This window comes from Telopea speciosissima, chromosome 7 (genome assembly GCF_018873765.1).
Source record: "Telopea speciosissima isolate NSW1024214 ecotype Mountain lineage chromosome 7, Tspe_v1, whole genome shotgun sequence".
In the NCBI taxonomy this organism is placed as follows: domain Eukaryota; kingdom Viridiplantae; phylum Streptophyta; class Magnoliopsida; order Proteales; family Proteaceae; genus Telopea; species Telopea speciosissima.
The window spans coordinates 13,275,890-13,297,028 of NC_057922.1; the positions used below are offsets into that span (position 1 = coordinate 13,275,890).

A 21,139-nucleotide genomic window follows, 5' to 3' on the forward strand; every position below is an offset into this window, starting at 1 on the left:
CCTGGAAATTTATTTTTGGTAAATTTGACTTCGTAAATGTAAAATTTTTGAATACTTTTTTCAAAAAAAACACAAACACTGGAATACTTTTCAACATGTAAAATTTTACATGTCAATTTTTCAAAAGTAAAAATTTCAAGTAAAATTTTACACCAAAACAAACAGAGCAAAGTGAAACTAAGAAGAATAAATCAAATAAGATGGAATTAGGAAAATCATAAAATATATATAAAAAAAAAAATTTAGGCATTGGCATGAAAATAGCCTAAATTATGAAGCAATGAAGAACAAAAATGTACCATAAAACTAAAAGCTTGGATTAAAGCTTAAACTAATGAAATCTAATAATGTAAGAAGGTAAAATGTACCTTGTTGAAGCGAAACAATGATTTAAGGTGGAGAACACACTAAACTGAAGTTGAGGGGAGTTAGGGTACGTGAACGTTGAAAAACCTCGTTTCGGCATAAAAACGACTATTGTCGTGCACCTTATCTGACCCAACTTGGGTTCAGATCGGGTCCAATTGGACTCAATCCTATTAAATTCATTTAAAATGCTTAAAAAGTCATGTTTTCCATTTTATTAATCTAAATCAAATTATTGAAAAGGCAATTCTAACCCGGCCAACCCTCCAAGGGTATTTTGACCACTTTCCAAAGAATGATTCCAAACAATTCCATGAATCATGAGTCTCTTAAGCCATAAAATTGGACTTCTTCTTCCATTGCTCAAAAGCAACTGGTCATCATTGTCCAGTATGCATTCAGAGTGATTAAATGAACTATCTACAAAATATCCCTCTTTGACTGAGGTTGTATCATGACGAAAGTCGAAGAAGTGATCATTCTCCTCAAATTATCAAAATAAGTGGGAATCCTCATAAAATACCTTGCTTATGGGTATCAGAGAAAAACAATCGATGAAATAAACACTTCAATGGTTTGAAAATATCGAATGCAGCAAGAATTTGGAAGAAATAGACGAGGGCCTATGTAGCCTACAATTGTTGGGTCGTAATAGATGGAGCTTGCGTGGCCTACAACCATCGAGATATATAAACCCTTGTTAGACGTATTTTTATCTGATTCATTTTCTGCATGCTCCATTTCCCTAAGTTCCTCTAATAGAGGGGGGTGGACCCCATTTGGGCAGTGTGTTCGGGCAGGGGTAGGGTGGACATTTCCACCCTCTCTATTAGAGGAACTTGGGGAAATGAACCTGCCCAAGAAATTAATGGAGTAGATAAAGGTCCCTCGTTAGGCATGACTTTCAATGACTTGCAAGGCTGCAATGTCTAATGGCTCAGTCACATCCATGTTATAGAATCAGTATCGGGCATAATATCGGTCTCAGCTCATATTGTCCTGTATCAAATAGTTTTGCCATTACTTTTTTTAGTTGTTTTTCTTAATGTTTTTGCCCTTGGTCCATACCGTTACAGTAATACAGGATGGTTATAGTAACAGGATCGGCCAAGAATTGGTATCATCCTCCACTGATACCGATACGGATTGACTGATCCAATACTGATTCTTAGAACCACGGTTACATCAGATGGGGCATGGTCTTCAACCATTTGAGGGTTCCAAAAAAAAAGAAAAAAAAGAAAAGAAAATAAAATACATTCCAGAAGTCAATGAAACCTTAATGATAAAATTAAAAATCTTTATAAAATACGTTTAATTAAAGAATCCGCCAAAATTGGGCTACATGCTAAAATATTTTGATTCAAGGGTTAAGATTGATTGAAGACCTTTTCCTTCTTTGATCCATCTCTTACAGCCTTTGAATTTCATTTGTAGTCTCTCACGGGCTTTTGCGATGGGCTTAAGCACCATATGGCCCATTTCTGGAAAAAAAAAAAAGAAAAAGGATTTCCACGTTTAAAAGGGAATTTTCAATGTCTAATATTCCGTGTCGATATCGAAATAGCTTTTGTGATGTAAAAATAGAACTCTTTAGATGTCGAAATCTTCTCATAAAAAAAAAAAAGTTGTCGAAATCAGTTTGGGATGCAATGATGATGTAAAGTCAGTACAAACAGACCACCATAAAAAAGAAAGGACGGTTCACCACTGCACCCACTATCCTAGGGTTTACAAATCCCTCTTAGGGTTTTGGTTTGTTCCAAAATACTCTCCTAGTACCTTTTCCCACCCTCTCCCACCCTTTTAAAGGAAAACTCGATCAAACTAAAAGAATATTTACTATAAAATAAAACACCAAACACTAATCTGAAGTATGAAGTTCTTAGTCAAGTCACCACTATGAGAATATAGTATGTTCTTCATAAGATACATCTTCCTCTTTTTTTTATTCATTCATGCGCGCCCAGCGCCAAAGAAAGGAAAACAGAATACATAAAACATATAGATAACATGATAAGCGCAAGATAAGGATATAGAATATCCAAAACCAAGGAATGGAAATTGACCCGGTCTCACATGCCATTGACAGGATCATCCAGGCTAGGAGTTGGTTCACAACCACTTTCCTAGTAAACAGGCTGTAGACACAGCTCGATTTAAGCACATGCACATATGTGCCAATAAAGGGATCCTCACACGTGCCGAGTAAAACTGTGGCTGGGGTTTCAGAGCCGAAAACATCAGGCCCAGAAAAAAAGCTGTCGACACAACAAACAATACCATGACAAAAATCCATGATATTACAGGGATCACGATGGATGGGCATGGTTGACAGAACCATGTGCTTTCCCACCAAGGTGACCAACAAACCCAGGAGGCAACTTGGCCGACAAGGCACCACCCGTACCTGACACCTACTGACGAAGGCGATGGCGGTGGAAACCAAGAGCAGAGCCGGCCTAAGTTTGTATCCCACCCATCTCCGGGATTCGGTGTCGCTCAGCTCGGCAACGGGAGGATCAACCACGACGAAGTCGAAGCACAAAATATGGATGGAGAGCTCAGATCCTGCTGCATTCCTACCCTTGCATTTCATGCCAACAGATGCCTCCTCTGCAACTTTTCGACGAGGCAGAGCCAAAGTATTGGACCCGACAGACATCTCCAGAGACTTCAAAACCAACACAGTTGCTGCCCAAATGCAGTTCCATCTGGATGCACTCATAACAGAGATCCACATCTCCAAAACACACATTACCAGAGAGCTAGAGAGGCACCGGAGAAAACAGGGAAAGCGAGGGAGAAGGACGAGACGGCAGCCCACCGAGGGAGTATGAGGCGGAGTGGCATCACTGAGCATCTGGCTTCCTGGGCAGCACCGAACATCGCTGCATCCCATTGCCGTGGGAGTGGAAACGCCTACGGGAGGATGCTTGGTGGGTGCTCTATCGGGGAAGAGCAATTGGACAGTGATGGTGTTTGCTTGTTGATTTGGCCATGGACTCCATTCGTTGACCGGACTGGGATGGATGAAGAGGGAAAGGAAGGGGAAAGGAGCTGCGGCAGAGGGGAGTTGCGCCGGTGATACAGCTGGGTCCCCATTGTCGACATCATCTTCGTCATCAGCATCTTCGTCGTTGGCTATTTCGATGGTCTTGGCGGAGAAGCTAATGAGGAGGTGGAAAAAAAAGGAGATAACACGCACTAATGGCGGAGAGTATACCACGCTCAGAGGCGGAGAAAGTTAATCATGCACGATGGCGGAGAAGGGTAGACGCACGGCGGCGGAAGATGAAACAAAACGAAAAGGAAAAAACCCTAAAAAAGCGAGATTAACATAATTGAGAATGAAGGAAGTGAGGGGACAAGCTCGGAATATTTGGATTCTGTCACTGCACCCTTTTCGCATTACATAATTGAGAGCCAATCATGATACGTCAATGAGTGATACATCTTCCTCTTAGGAGAGAAAGAATTGATTGACAATCACCACATAAATTAAGGTCTAGGATCCATGAATATGACTCCAATAGTGAAATAAGTCAATCCACAGAATGGGTATAGATTTAGAATTTTATAAAATAATAATAGATTTTCTAACCAAACACATCAAATGATCGAGAACCTAAAAATAAAAGGGTAAATTACACCTCACCCACTATTTTTTAACAAAACTCAGATCACCCCCCTGGTTTTTGAAAAAACTCAAATCATCCCCTGGTTTAGACCCCAATATGACAAACTAGTCCCTATCGTTATTTTTATGCTATTAAGCGATGATGTCAGCCAGTTAAATAAATTTAAATCCCTAAACTACCCTTGACCAATGTTGAAGATGAAGGAAGAATAGTATTATAAATTTAATTCTAATGTTGTAGTACAAGCGCAAAATAGTCCTTTCACGCCAATAACTAACAGCAGACTAACACCGTTACTGTAGAGGGAGTGATTTGAGTTTTTTCAAAAAACAGGAGGTGATCTGAGTTTCTTTTGAAAACTAGGGGGTGACGTGTAATTTACCCAAAATAAAACCAAACATGATTATATAATGATTGAAAGAATAAGAAATTAATGTAGAAAAAAAAAAAAGAGACAACATTTGAGTTTAATCATTATGAACAGGATTATATTTACGCCAAGTAGAACCAATAATTCTCATTGACTTCAACAGAAGAAGTAGGGAGACCCAAACAGACTCGAACTGCCAAAATTATTAGAACAAAAAACTCAATGAATTAGGTATTTTATTTTGGCTTCAAAATGAAAAATAGTTGGGATTTCAAGCCAAGAAGGGCTTACAAGAGTCATTTTGGATCACTTATATAAAACACACCCAATTACATATGAATGGCAATCCACAACCCAATTACACTCTTACAATTTTTGGATGGAAGCGGATACAAAACTGAATTACATTAATTATGGGTGCATCTTATTGTCATCAAGTAGTGAATTAAGAAGTTGTAATCCTATTTTTTTTTTTGGCCTCTCTTCTTAGGGCGTCTTTGGTATAGTTTTTATTTTTGATTTTTGTTTTAAAAAACGTTTTTGATTGTGTTTGGTATCATTTATGGAATCTGTTTCTATTTAAAACAGATTGAAAAAAACCAAAAATAAGAAATAGATAAAAAATGGTCTATATTTTTTTGACTAAAAATCACTTTTGATCATTTATGCATGGACTTTAATGAGTACGTTCTCATAGGTCTCAAAATCGAAGGGCAAACACGTCATTTCATTGTTTAGTTAGAAATACCGACCTTCCTCCTCCTACGACCCCATCCGTCACTTCCCATTTTTCTTTTTCCTGCAACTCCATCCGCCACTATCTTCTTCTTCCTGCTTTCTTCATGTTTCAGGGTCCTCTTTTGAACAGTAAAGCCGTGTCAATGTTCTGTTTATCACACCTGGGAGCTGAGCGCACATTGCATGCAAGAACGAAACAGAGAAAAGAAAAGTCCTCGAAAATGGGTTCGATTTGCAAGATCGGTTTCTCTTCCTGGGTTCGATTTGCCCCTCATCTTCTTCTTCCTACTCTCCCTCTACGTCTTAAAAAAATTTATGCCTGTAATGATGAAATCCAAATGGCACCTTATCCCAATTTGTAAGATCGGTTTCTCTTCCTGGTTTGGTAAAGAAAAGAAAGTCTCTGGGTCTGAGGTTGTCGCACACGCATATACTGATTTGCTGCAACCGTGGGTTATAAAGAAAGGATCTAAACCCAGATCCCCAGGTTGCGCTCTAATTGATTGTAGTCTCTCTACACTCAAAACCAGTCTTCCTCCCCATGTCTTCTTCTTCCGCCATGACCAAGAACGTACTTGCAGAAACAGAGAATAGCCCCAAAAAGCCCTTCAAAGAATGCAATTCCTCTTCAATTTCTCTCTACTCACCTAAACTCTTTCTACTCATTCTTATCACCTGTGTCATTATCTTTATTTTCCTCCAAACCCATTCTTTAATACAATCCACACACTCTTCCCCATCCTCCCCTTCCTCATGGGATTTCCTACGCAAATGGGAGAACGTAGTCAACACCACAATTAACTTCAAAAGGTAGACTACTTTGTATATAGGGTCACGACACACACGATGGTTCATGAAAAAAAGGAAATCCAAAGAGATTGATACCCAACAAGTTCTGAGTTTATGCTTTGGGAAGATGGGTAAAGGTGGCATCTCTCCACCCACCCACTTCAAAAAAACTATTATGCACATAAGTATTCCAAACATATTTCTTTTTCTACAATCTATTCTGTGTAATGGTTACCAAACGATTTTTATGTTTTGACAAAAAATAACATAAAAATCGTTTTAACAAATGATTTTTGTTAAATAAGCAAAAATCAAAATTAAAAAGCATATCAAAGAGAACCTTAATCTTAAAAGGTGTTTAATATAGGGATAATTTTGTCATTTTACATGGACAATGAAAATGGCATAATGATAAGTTACTTTCAATATATTTTGAAAACCCTAACTTATGAAAATAAAAGGAAGAGCAAAAAAAAATAAGGTTCTAACATATATGTACAAACTCTTCAAATTTATTTTAAGTTACAACCTCACATATATTGTAGTAATAGTAGTAGTAGTAGTAGTAGTAGTAGGAGCAGTAGTAGTATCTATCCTTGAGGATTAATGAGAGAGCACACTAAGAACTGAGCTCCAAGAACCTTAGAGCCATTGGATGCTTGGCTTCAGAGAGGTTCTCTGGCTTTAAAACTTCGACAATCTCTCCATTAACAAGGAGGCACACCACATCGGCGATCCTTTGGATCTGTTTGACACTGTGAGAAACCATCACAACTGTCATATTCCTGGTCTTCTTCAACCTCACAATGGCATCTTCTATGTTCTGAGTTGATATTGGATCCAGAGCACTTGTTGGTTCATCCAACAACAGCACCTTCAAGTTTAAAAAAAAAAAAAAAATTTTTTAATGGTCAAGACATCAATTAAATTCTTGAAACAGGGCTTCATAGTTATGTAATATATATACCTCTGGATCGTTAGCTAGGGTCCTTGCAAGTGAGACTCTTTGAGCTTGGCCAACCGATAATTCGTTTACATTTTTAGAGGCAAAAGTAGAGTCCAGATCGGCAAGGTTGAGCAGCTTCTCCACCTCTGTATCACTTAACTTCTTACCTCTCAATTGTGGTCCATAACGAACATTATCTGCCACTGTGCCTGAGGGAAGACCATGGTTGTCATTGTGATGATCAAATCATGTTACTATAGAAACCAAAATAATATCTTAGCCCAACCTCAGCTGGGCCAGATCTATGCAGGGATGTAAGGACCCGGGCTGGGCCTAGGTTAAAAAAAACCCGGCCCACTCCAGCCCGGTTACACCCTTAGATCAGTGGCACCAATGCAGGAAGATAAAATCTAATGAATTCAGTGGATCTCTCCATCTACAACATACAATATATAGATCCTATTTTTACTCCTTTAATCAAATAAGGTGATGGGTTTCCTATACACACATTGTAGGAATATTTACTTCCCACATGTTCTCCAGAGTCGCCACAGCTAGGTTAACAGTGGTTACCCAATGGCCAAGTTGCCCAAGGCATCATGTAGTTATGCTTTCAAAAAAGTTTTTTTTGGGTGCCAAAGTAGGTCCACAACTATGGTTGTCCGGATGGGGATTGGACGCCTGATGGGGGGGGGGGGGGAGTTCCCTGTCCAGCCCAATTCCCCAGTTCCTCTAATAGGGGGGTGGTGGACCCTACCTGGGCAGAGTGTTCGGGAAGGGGTAGGGTGGTCATTCCAGCCCCCCTTGTTAGAGAAACTGGAGAATTGAGCCGGGCAGGGATCTAAAGGGAATAAACATTCAATGGCTGATTGGGCACACGCCAAGATGTGTGCAGCCCAGCCCAGCCGTCGGATGCCTCATTGGGCACTCATTAGACAATGCCCTCCAATAAGAGGAGCCAAATCCCAAGACGCACGCCGGGCACATGCCTCCTTAGGGAATTTAGCTCGCCTCCAGGGAGCCCAGCATGCCCAGGGTGCTGCCAGCTGTTGGGCTATGCTGCACACATCCCTTCAACTAGCCGTACGCCGAGTTGTGTGCTAGCTCAACCGTTGGATGCCCCTTGGGCGCGCCCTGGGCGTTGGGCTCCCTGGAGACGATCCTGATCCCTCCCTGGGTGCTGGGGTCCCTAGAGAGGAGCCCGACACCAATAAAAATGCGTACATGAACCAATTTGGATCCTCTACTGCCAAGCTGCCCGGCAAGACCCTACTACCAAGACACAGCAAGACGCTAAATGATCGCCTTACCCCCACTAGGGCAAGGTGCTCGGACAAGGATAAGGCGGTCATTCCCCGCCTTATTGTGTCTTGACAGTAAGGTCCTGCCGGACAGCTCGGTTAGAGAATACAGGTCCCACATGAACTAGTACTTGTGTCGCCACTCACCACACACTCCTACAGTTCTCCCTACCGACAGGTCTTTTGACAGTATATTACGTTTTTGACACGTGGCAAAAAAAAAAGGAATAGATAATCATTAACCATATGATCCATCCGTCCATACAATAACATTAAAAAAAAACAGGTTCCATTTTGTGTCATTTGACAGGTAGTTGGAAAATAGAGTAGGAATACGTGTGAGTTAACCAAACATACCGTCGAAGAGAACGGGTAGCTGAAACAGCATCCCAACCTTACGGCGAAGGGAGTACACATCCAACTCACATATATCTTCACCGTCGAGAAACACCGTTTTCGCCGGCGGTTCCCAAAGCCGATTCAAAGACCTTAACATCGTTGATTTGCCGCTACCGCTGGGCCCAATAACTCCCACGATCACTCCTTTCTGTATATCTACATTCACTCCGTGCAGTATTGGCACGCCCTCGTCCGATACTCTGGTTAATCCTTGGATCCGAAGTTTCGGTTTCGTTTCCGCTTCAGATTTGCCGTCGATGTCTACCACCAGCAGATGCTCTCGCTCATCGCCTGCAAAACAGAAATCCCCAATTTAAGAGATATATATATATATATATATATATATATATATATAGAGAGAGAGAGAGAGAGAGAGAGAGAGAGAGAGAACAGCGTATTGGTTTTGGAAATTACCAGTCGATTTGGTGACTTTCTCCTCTCTGTCTCTCTCTATCTGCATCAATTCCATGTTAGTTTCTGCTTATCTTCTTCTTCTTCTTCTTTCTTACCTTGGCAATACTTTACTTTCCCAATTCATTACTCTCCATCCATTTTGTTATATCTTTAATTTCAGATAAGGTTGCATAACAGAATTTTCAACCGGACTTTTGTATCCTTCATACAATGATGTGGCACTAGATTACGAAGGTTAATAATGTGATTTCACAATTGGAGGGAGAGAGCACCTCACTATGAGACCAAATGAAACGGGAAAGCTAGCGGAAGTCTGGAGAGAGAGATGCAGCGGTGTAGGCATGAGGCGGCTCTGGTTCTTCCTCTTCCCAAATTCTTGACCTCTTCTCTGGATACAGCGACACCTAGCGAGAGAACAACCTTCAAAATTCAAGCCCTCCTCTCCAATTATGGACAATTCATAGAAAAAGAGGGCGTCAGCCGATCTTCGGCAACTGTTCCAATTCCAGGTTTCAACACTTGTTTAGTCATTCGACTTTTTTTCTGTCTTCTCATCCTCTTTAAGTTACAAAGCATCGGCCATGGATTTTGAAGGTTGGAGAGGAGAGATTAGCATGGATTTTGTTTAGGTTGGATTTAGATCGATGGGTTGGATTATTGTTTAAAATGGAATGTAGATAGTGATAAGAGTATAAAATTTGATTGGTTTACGAATTGCACAAAAGAAAACAAAGAGAGATTATTTATGAGGAGAAATTAAAATGGATGGATGATTAAGACAAATCATACCCGTCGAAATACTTGGAGTGTTGGCACAAACAAGGTTGTTGAATCGTAAGTTGCAAGTTGGCTACGCTTTACAAAGTTGTTGCTCACTGCTTGGAAACAATTAAAACTCTTTGATATTAGAGCCTATTTTGTTGGATTTTTCTCATGTGGAGCCTATGATGAAATGATAGAAATCGTAGAAGAATCTGGTTCCCACCATTCCCCTCTTCTTATCCATCTCAGAGAGCCTGAGGCAGAGAGGGGAAGAGGGAGGAGGAGTGGTAAATCACATAAAAACATCCTGTCTAAAATGCTTGGTAACAGGGATAGGATGGCCAAAAGTCCGGTTGCCATAATGTGTTGTAACCGGTCTGGTTACAAACCCTTCAAGGGCCCAAAGGTCAACTACAAGCTAAGGGGAAGGCTAAGACAAGCCCACAATCTACAACTAGGTGGGGGGGGGGGGGGGGAGGAGGGGGAGAAAGATGCCTTTTTTTGACACAATATGCAATCCAGGAGAGTCGAACCCTTGACCTCCTGGGGGGCATGCACCAACTTGCAATGCCTCTAGCCAATCGAGCTAGTGGTTGTTTGCGAGCTATTTCCTTGGGGTAAATATATATATATCTATATTTTTTCTATCCTATCTAATTGTTTAATGGGACTTCAACTACAAAAATAAGAGATTTTTAACCACGCTTAAAAGGGGAACAGGGAGGGGGAGACCGGAGGGGTTCCTTATGAAAAAAATGTGAAAAATGAGAGTCGATCCTGTGACCTCCTTGAGGCAATGCACTCCACTGGCAAGCCACCAACCAACTGAGGAAACAATTGTTCAACCTTTGGGGTTTATTAATCCCAACTTCTGATCAAGTCGGGATTTGATATCTCTCTGACAGTTCAATTCTATTGTTTTATTTTGAACTCTATAACACAACCAACATATTTATCTATTTCTAAAAAAATGATAAATGTATCTATCTTTTGAATTTCAGGTTTTCTAGTTTTTATGTTTGGATAATTTTTTATTTTTTGGTAATATATGTTTGGATAACTTCTATAGATTGGAGAAGGTGTGAGGCATCTCGGACCACTAGTTAAATGTTTAATATTTTATAAAATAATTTTAACCTAAACACATCACATGAGAACCTAAAAATAAAATTAAACATGATTATATAATGATTGAAAAGAATAAGAAATTAATGGAGAAAAGAAAAAGAGACAACATTTGAGCTTAATCATTGAACAGGATTTTATTTTACGCCAACTAGAACCCTAAACCCTAAAACCCTTGACCTCCTGAGGGGCATGCACCAACTTGCAATGCCTCCAGCCAACCGAGCTAGCGGTTGTTTGCGAGCTATTTCCTTGGGGTATATATATATCTATATTTTTTCTATCCTATCTAATTGTTCAATGGGACTTCAACTACAAAAATAAGAGATTTTTAACCACGCTTAAAAGGGGAACGGGGAGGGGGAGACCGGAGGAGTTCCTCATGAAACAAATGTGAAAAATGAGAGTCGATCCTGTGACCTCCTTGAGGCAATGCACTCCACTGGCAAGCCACCAACCAACTGAGGAAATAATTGTTCAACCTTTGGGGTTTATTAATCCCAACTTCTGATCAAGTCGGGATTTGATATCTCTCTGACAGTTCAATTCTATTGTTTTATTTTGAACTCTATAACACAACCAACATATTTATCTATTTCTAAAAAAATGATAAATGTATCTATCTTTTGAATTTCAGGTTTTCTAGTTCTTATGTTTGGATAATTTTTTATTTTTTGGTAATATAAGTTTGGATAACTTCTATAGATTGGAGAAGGTGTGAGGCATCTCAGACCACTAGTTAAATGTTTAATATTTTATAAAATAATTTTAACCTAAACACATCACATTAGAACCTAAAAATAAAACTAAACATGATTATATAATGATTGAAAAGAATAAGAAATTAATGGAGAAAAGAAAAAGAGACAACATTTGAGCTTAATCATTGAACAGGATTTTATTTTACGCCAACTAGAACCCTAAACCCTAAAACCCTTGACCTCCTGGGGGGCATGCACCAACTTGCAATGCCTCCAGCCAACCGAGCTAGCGGTTGTTTGCGAGCTATTTCCTTGGGGTATATATATATATATATATATATATTTTCTATCCTATCTAATTGTTCAATGGGACTTCAACTACAAAAATAAGAGATTTTTAACCACGCTTAAAAGGGGAACGGGGAGGGGGAGACCGGAGGAGTTCCTTATGAAACAAATGTGAAAAATGAGAGTCGATCATGTGACCTCCTTGAGGCAATGCACTCCACTGGCAAGCCACCAACCAACTGAGGAAATAATTGTTCAACCTTTGGGGTTTATTAATCCCAACTTCTGATCAAGTCGGGATTTGATATCTCTCTGACAGTTCAATTCTATTGTTTTATTTTGAACTCTATAACACAACCAACATATTTATCTATTTCTAAAAAAATGATAAATGTATCTATCTTTTGGATTTCAGGTTTTCTAGTTCTTATGTTTGGATAATTTTTTATTTTTTGGTAATATATGTTTGGATAACTTCTATAGATTGGAGAAGGTGTGAGGCATCTCAGACCACTAGTTAAATGTTTAATATTTTATAAAATAATTCTAACCTAAACACATCACATGAGAACCTAAAAATAAAACTAAACATGATTATATAATGATTGAAAAGAATAAGAAATTAATGGAGAAAAGAAAAAGAGGCAACATTTGAGCTTAATCATTGAACAGGATTTTATTTTACGCCAACTAGAACCCTAAACCCTAAAACCCTTGACCTCCTGGGGGGCATGCACCAACTTGCAATGCCTCCAGCCAACCGAGCTAGCGGTTGTTTGCGAGCTATTTCCTTGGGGTATATATATATCTATATTTTTTCTATCCTATCTAATTGTTCAATGGGATTTCAACTACAAAAATAAGAGATTTTTAACCACGCTTAAAAGGGGAACGGGGAGGGGGACACCGGAGGAGTTCCTTATGAAACAAATGTGAAAAATGAGAGTCGATCCTGTGGCCTCCTTGAGGCAATGCACTCCACTGGCAAGCCACCAACCAACTGAGGAAATAATTGTTCAACCTTTGGGGTATATTAATCCCAACTTCTGATCAAGTCGGGATTTGATATCTCTCTGACAGTTCAATTCTATTGTTTTATTTTGAACTCTTTAACACAACCAACATATTTATCTATTTCTAAACAAATGATAAATGTATCTATCTTTTGAATTTCAGGTTTTCTAGTTCTTATGTTTGGATAATTTTTTATTTTTTGGTAATATATGTTTGGATAACTTATATAGATTGGAGAAGGTGTGAGGCATCTCGGACCACTAGTTAAATGTTTAATATTTTATAAAATAATGTTAACCTAAACACATCACATGAGAACCTAAAAATAAAATAAAACATGATTATATAATGATTGAAAAGAATAAGAAATTAATGGAGAAAAGAAAAAGAGACAACATTTGAGCTTAATCATTGAACAGGATTTTATTTTACGCCAACTAGAACCCTAAACCCTAAAACCCTTGACCTCCTGGGGGGCATGCACCAACTTGCAATGCCTCCAGCCAACCGAGCTAGCGGTTGTTTGCGAGCTATTTCCTTGGGTTATATATATATCTATATTTTTTCTATCCTATCTAATTGTTCAATGGGACTTCAACTACAAAAATAAGAGATTTTTAACCACGCTTAAAAGGGGAACGGGGAGGGGGAGACTGGAGGAGTTCTTTATGAAACAAATGTGAAAAATGAGAGTCGATCATGTGACCTCCTTGAGGCAATGCACTCCACTGGCAAGCCACCAACCAACTGAGGAAATAATTGTTCAACCTTTGGGGTTTATTAATCCCAACTTCTGATCAAGTCTGGATTTGATATCTCTCTGACAGTTCAATTCTATTGTTTTATTTTGAACTCTATAACACAACCAACATATTTATCTATTTCTAAAAAAATGATAAATGTATCTATCTTTTGAATTTCAGGTTTTCTAGTTCTTATGTTTGGATAATTTTTTATTTTTTGGTAATATATGTTTGGATAACTTCTATAGATTGGAGAAGGTGTGAGGCATCTCGGACCACTAGTTAAATGTTTAATATTTTATAAAATAATTCTAACCTAAACACATCACATGAGAACCTAAAAATAAAACTAAACATGATTATATAATGATTGAAAAGAATAAGAAATTAATGGAGAAAAGAAAAAGAGACAACATTTGAGCTTAATCATTGAACAGGATTTTATTTTACGCCAACTAGAACCCTAAACCCTAAAACCCTTGACCTCCTGGGGGGCATGCACCAACTTGCAATGCCTCCAGCCAACCGAGCTAGCGGTTGTTTGCGAGCTATTTCCTTGGGGTATATATATATATATATATATATATATATATATATATATATATTTTCTATCCTATCTAATTGTTCAATGGGACTTCAACTACAAAAATAAGAGATTTTTAACCACGCTTAAAAGGGGAACGGGGAGGGGGAGACCGGAGGAGTTCCTTATGAAACAAATGTGAAAAATGAGAGTCGATCATGTGACCTCCTTGAGGCAATGCACTCCACTGGCAAGCCACCAACCAACTGAGGAAATAATTGTTCAACCTTTGGGGTTTATTAATCCCAACTTCTGATCAAGTCGGGATTTGATATCTCTCTGACAGTTCAATTCTATTGTTTTATTTTGAACTCTATAACACAACCAACATATTTATCTACTTCTAAAAAAATGATAAATGTATCTATCTTTTGAATTTCAGGTTTTCTAGTTCTTATGTTTGGATAATTTTTTTTTTTTTTGGTAATATAAGTTTGGATAACTTCTATAGATTGGAGAACGTGTGAGACATCTCGGACCACTAGTTAAATGTTTAATATTTTATAAAATAATTCTAACCTAAACACATCACATGAGAACCTAAAAATAAAACTAAACATTATAATGATTGAAAAGAATAAGAAATTAATGGAGAAAAGAAAAAGAGACAACATTTGAGTTTAATCATTATGAACAGGGTTTTATTTTACGCCAACTAGAACCAACAATTCTCATCAACTTCAACAAAAGAAGTAGAAAGACCCAAATAGAGTCGAACTGCCAAAATTATTAGAACAAAAAACTCTATGAAATAGGTATTTTATTTTGGCCACGAAATGAAAAATAGTTGGGATTTCAAGCCAAAAAGGGCTTAAAAGAGTGTGTTTGGACACTTATATAAAACACACCCAATTACATATGAATGGCAATCCACAACCCAATTACACTCTTACATTTTTGGATGAAAGACGATACAAAACTGAATTACATTAATTATGGGTGCATCTTATTGTCATCAAGTCGGTGAACTAAGAAGTTATAATTCTCTTTTTTTAGTCCTCTCGTCTTAATCTTAAAAGTTATTTAATATAAGGGTAATTTTATCATTTTTCTTAGACAATGAAAATGACATAATGACAAGTCACTTTTAATTTATTTTGAAAACCCTTTTTTATCTATGACTAAAATAACTTTTGAAAATAAAATGATGCGCAAAAAGAGTAAGGTTACAATCTTGTTTTAACCAACCTTGGTTACAACAAAATCTTCCCTTAACATTACATATGTATGCCAAGAAGTACGAACTCTTCAAATTCATTTTAAGTTACAATCTCACATATATTGTAGTAGTAATAATAGTAGTAGAAGTAGCAGTAGTATCTATCTTCGAAGATGAATGAGAGAGCACACTAAGAACTGAGCTCCAAGAACCTTAGAGCCATAGGATGCTTGGCTTCAGAGAGGTTCTCCGGCTTTAAAACTTCGACAATCTCACCGCTAACAAGGAGACACACCACATCGGCGATCCTTTGGATCTGTTTGACACTGTGAGAAACCATCACAACTGTCATATTCCTGGTCTTCTTCAACCTCACAATGGCATCTTCTATGTTTTGAGTTGATATTGGATCCAGAGCACTTGTTGGTTCATCCAACAACAACACCTTCAAGTTCAAAAAACAAAATGGTCTTAACACATCAATTAAATTCTTGAAGCAGGGCTTCATAGTTATGTAATATATATATATATATACCTCTGGATCGTTAGCTAGGGTCCTTGCAAGTGAGACTCTTTGAGCTTGGCCAACCGATAATTCGTTTCCATTTTTAGAGGCAAAGGAAGAGTCCAGATCGGCAAGGTTGAGCAGCTTCTCCACATCTGTATCACTTAACTTCTTACCTCTCAATTGTGGTCCATAACGAACATTATCTGCCACTGTGCCTGAGGGGAGACCATGCTTGTTATTGTGATGATCAAATCATGTTTCTATAGAAACCGTTATAATATGTACCAAAAACATTTGATATTGAAGAAGGAAATGTCCAAATTCGGGCTCAGCCCAGTCTGACTGTGAGCTCAGGCCAATTGGGCCTGGACTGAGGATATATTAGCCCGACCTCAGCTGGGCCGGATCTCTGCTGGGATGTCAAGACCAGACTAGAAATGGGTTTTTAAAAAACCCGGCCCAGTTCAGCCCGGTTGCAACCCCTAGTCATGGGTTAGGGTTGTGTCACATATTTTAATAAAATTATGCTTTTGGGTCCACCACTATGGTGGTCGGGAGGGGATTGGACGCCTGATTTGAGTTGGGGGATGGGTTGCCTCCGTTAGGCACCCAAAGATGATAGGGCATATAGTTGATATGGACCACTCTAACAGTAAGCATATAGGAACCTTACTTTTTACCAAATAATACAATTCTTAAAAAGCCCAAAAGCCCAAAGATGATAGGGCATATAGTTGAATGGGACATCACAATCTTGATGGCAAAATTTCATCCCAATATGAGTACAAATAGTGCCTCAAAATTCTATAGATGACATTTTGTGCTTTTATAATTTATTTTCTTCTTGTGACAATTATGTACTTTATTAAAATTTTGGATGCAATTGTAATTTTTTTAATTTATTGAGGAGACTATTAATTTTGAATTACTTTTTTATTTTATGTTAAAATTTCATCATTAAAGTCACTGCAAGTTCTTTCATTTTTAAATCAAAGAATGCAAACTCATCTAACGGATTGATTCATCAATCTATCATGTGATATATCATGCATGCCTTAGGTTTTCCAAGTCTATGTGAGTTGTAGAGTCTTACATGTGCCTAGGGTAGGTTTACCTAATCTACCAAATGAGTGAGCCATGGTTTCTCATTAAAAAAAAAAAAAAAAAGTTTAAAAAGGTATTCATATTTTAAAAATTACATTTTGAGTATCCTAGAACAAACGATGTTAAGAAGGTGATCCAAATGCTCCAAGTTCAACATTACATATTTATATTTTTTGACCTTTAATTTGGATCATGATTATTCATAAAGCATTTTAAATCATGATAACCATCATGCTATAGTTTGATTTAAGATCATACCATCAATGGTTTCAAAAAAATTATAATCGAAAGGATAGAACTTAACCATAATGTTGAGTATTTTTAAATCATAAAAAAACATAATGGTACAATTTGATCTAGGATCAAATCGTCATAAAATTCTTAAGGAATCCAATTGGTCATTTTATTATTAAATGTTTACTCTCTCTTGAACAAAGTTTGTACTTGGGTACCTTAGGGATTTTTACCCGCTCCATTTCAGACATGCTCCATTTTGCTCCATTATCCCCTTAGATGATTGGCACATGGCAGATAAAAATCCAACAGTCAGATTTGAACCATGACTTTTACCCACCCAACCTTAACCTAACCCTGGTTAGATATCCATTCTCTCTCCTCTCTCAACCATCCCTCTCTCTGCTGCTGCAACTCAATACGGAAAATAGCGCCGACGAAACTAACAGTGAATGCCTCACTACTGTTTCAGTGTTTCTATTTCTCTCTCATTCTCTGCACAAAAAAACAAAAAAGAAGAGGATGAAACAGATCCCCGAACGGCCTGAGTACGACGGACCCTTCAGAGCCGTTGGAAAACGACCACGCATGCCGGCGTTGTCTGAGGCGGAGGATGAGGACGAGGAGGAGATGTAGTTGGCTGGGTTTTCCGTGGAAGAAGAGACGCTAATGTAGGCGATGAAGCTGTTGGAGGAGGAGATAAACTGCCCTGCTAATGCTAATAATGATGTTACTAATGCCAATCCTTCGTCTTCACCGATGCACTCTCAGTCATCGTCGTCGATTGTGACGATCAATGGCAACGAAGAGAGTCGTGGACCTTCCTTCTCTAACTCGTCTTCGACCGTGATGGCGAGTTTCGACATAAATGTTATTAACATTTCATACTTCATGGGTCCCGATAAGGGGTTCCTTTTTCCTAGTGGGACCCTAGATTTAACGGCGGCGGTGGCGGCAGCGGCAGCGGAAGAGGGGCAGTTGTTGCCGGAAATGGGGGAGGTCTCTGTTTTTACCGTTTCAGAGGAAGGGATGAACAGGGGCTGTGAGTTTGAGGTTGGAGAGATTGACGACGAGTGGTTGGCTCGCGTCCTGAGTGGTGCTCCTTTTGAAGAGAAGAAGAAGAGGATTCTATGTTCATGTCGTTTTTTTTTTTAATATTTTTTCCTGTTAATCCTTGTGAACATGTGAGGTGAACAGAAATGAATGATACAATAGAATAGAGTATGGTTTCTTGCTTCCTTCTTCTCAAACAGCTTTTCCTCTCCTTTTTTTTAATCTTTTCCCTTTCCCTTTCCTCTTCTTACGGAGATTTTTATGGAGAGAGAGTGTGAGGTATGGGAGAGAGAGATGCAGTCTACAGTTAACATTTTCAAATCCTCTGGATAATCGCCATGAATATCTAATCTGTGATTTTTTTTTTGCAGAGGAGGAGAGAGAAATAGAAACACTGAAACAGTAGTGCGTGAGGCATTCACTGTTAGGTTCGGCACTGGTTACCGTCGAGAGTTGCAGCAGGGAGAGAGAGAGGAGAGAGAATGGGTATCTAACCAGAGTTAGATTAGGATTGGGTGGGTGAAAGTCATGATTCAAATCTGACTGTCGGATTTTTATCTGCCATGTGTCGACCGTCTAAGAGGATAATGGAAAAAAATGGAACAGATAAAAATCCGTATCTTAAAAGTTGCTTTTAAAACATTGGATATATCAGGTGTAATATAACACAAAAAATTTATCAAAATACCCAGAAATGAGTTTTGATTTAACAAATTGCCTAGTTAATCAAAATATCCAAAATAAAGACGTTCTATGGCAGACCCTCACATGTATATTTTTTTTACATTGTTGCCTTTGACCATCACAGTAAAAAGGATCCGGTTCCTCTCCAGGGAGCCCAGCATCCAGGGAGTCCCCGGTGCGCATCCAATGACGACGCAGAGTTGTTGGACGTGTTGAGATGCACGCCGGGCACACATCCCCACACGCCTTGTGGCCCAAAGTCGTTAAATGCCTCCCTGAGTGTTTGGTCGTGCTTGGAGAGAAGCTCGACGCCAGTATTATCTGTGTCACCACTCGCCACCAATTTGGATTATCTATCGTCGAACTGCCCATCCTACGCCGTGTTACGTAGACACCGCAAGGTGCACAATGACCACCTTACCCCTACCTGAGGGCCTTGCCTGAGTGAGGGTAAGATGGTCATTGCATGCCTTGCTGTGTCTACGTAAAACGGCAAGACAGACAGGTCGGCAGTAGAGGATCTAGATCCTCCTCGCCACACGCCCGGCTACAGTTCTCCCTTCCTATAGGCCTTTTGACGCTGTTTTACGGGTATCTATATTTGACACGTGGCAAAACAGTAGGGAATAAATAATCATTTATCCTATCATATGATCGATCTGTCCGTACAAGGGACAGTTGGCATGCTAAACTAGCCTTAAAAACATTTAAAAAAAAAAAAGGTTCCATTTTGAGACATTTGATAGGCAGTTGGACAAAGGAGTGGGAGTACGTGTGAGGTAACTAACTAACATACCTTCGAAGAGAACGGGTAGCTGAAACAACATCCCAACCTTACGGCGAAGACTCAGCACATCCAAATCACATATATCTTGGCCGTCGAGAAACACAGTTTTCGCCGGCGGTTCCCAAAGCCGATTCAAAGACCTTAGCATCGTTGATTTACCGCTACCGCTGGGACCAATAACTCCCACGATCATTCCTTTCTGTATATCTACACTCACTCCGTGAAGTATTGCCACGCCCGCGTCCGATACTCTGCTTAGTCCTTGGATCCGAAGTTTCGGTCTCGGTTCTGATTCGCCGTCGACGTCTACCACCAGTAGATGCTCTCTCACATCGCCTGCAAAACAGAAATGCCCAAATTAATAGATATATATAGAGAGAGAGCTGCGAAGGAAGAGAAAAGCGTATTGGTTTTTGAAATTACCAGCCGATCCCATTGGTTATGGTTGAGAGAGAGAGAGAGGGAGAGGGAGATTTTTCGGTTCTTGAAATCCTTAGAATTGTGCACGAAAAAGAAGAATAGGATAAGAGATTCAGGAAAAGGAAGTAGTAATAATATGAAGCACAATACGGTAGGGAAGAAGAAGAAGAAGAGGAGAAGAAAAGGGAGGTTTTGGGTCGTCTGTGGCTCTACGAAGGCTTAATAAATTCTTGATTTAGTATTTAGAGAGAGAGAGAGAGAGAGAGAGACGGTTTCTGGGGAGATTGATGACTAAGGAAGGGCGAGAGGAGAAGAGTAGAGAAGTGATCTGCACCAGAGAGGTTGACGCCTGGATGTCACCGTTTTCTCGAATCTGTCTTCACTGTAAAGTTACCAAAAAAACATAAAACAATATAAAACGATTCTGTTTGGCTTACGAGAAGCATTTAATTCATTTCATTCCAATATAAACGCATCGTGCGCATCGTATCATGTTGCGCATAAAATAAAAATAGATTCTTCTTTTTAATTTTCAAACTGTCGTGATACAAGTATACAACACAACTTGCATATTATCGTGACGTTAGGCTTTTTTTTTTTCGGTTTTTGTTTTTTCCAGAAGATCCCATGGGGTTTGTCCTTAAGCATCACAAAAGGGGAAGTTCTTAAAAAGTTAGGGATGCCCTTCCCGTGATTTTGTCTATCTTTTTCTTCGTCTAGTGGTTCTCGAGTATCGAGACAGAAAAGAAAAAAAAAGAAGAAAGGAAAGAAAATAAAATTAAAGATTCACCCTACGGCCCCGTATTGCTGTGTACTTGTTGTTGACAATAAAGTCAAGGCACGGCACGGCACGGTAAAGGAAGAGAAACTTGACAGGTGTTTGTTTACTTGTTGGGTTTTATTGTGTGTGTGTTAGGGAGGTGTTTTTTAGGGGAGGCAACATTCTATGAACATGGCTGAGAGAGATTGGGTACCCACCTGATTACTGTCAATCTTTGTTGATAAGCTGT

At 39.0% G+C, this 21,139-nt stretch overlaps 2 protein-coding genes across 2 annotated transcripts; both read right to left on the minus strand.

The window, feature by feature from the left end:
• Positions 1-6,475: 6,475 nt before the first annotated feature.
• LOC122666681 (ABC transporter I family member 17-like) lies at positions 6,476-20,148 on the minus strand. Its single transcript, XM_043862725.1, has 4 exons — positions 20,133-20,148; positions 8,509-8,841; positions 6,872-7,059; positions 6,476-6,778 (listed from the first exon to the last, which is right to left on the minus strand). The coding sequence occupies exons 1-4, from the start codon at positions 20,143-20,145 to the stop codon at positions 6,524-6,526; spliced, it is 789 nt and encodes a 262-aa protein (XP_043718660.1). The 5' UTR covers positions 20,146-20,148; the 3' UTR covers positions 6,476-6,523.
• LOC122667227 (ABC transporter I family member 17-like) lies at positions 15,450-20,052 on the minus strand (the record flags this gene model as incomplete). The annotated part of the gene is made up of 3 exons (XM_043863473.1): positions 15,450-15,784; positions 15,875-16,062; positions 19,719-20,052. Coding segments are annotated over 3 exons (777 nt in total), but the record flags the coding sequence as incomplete, so codon positions are not given.
• Positions 20,149-21,139: the final 991 nt, after the last annotated feature.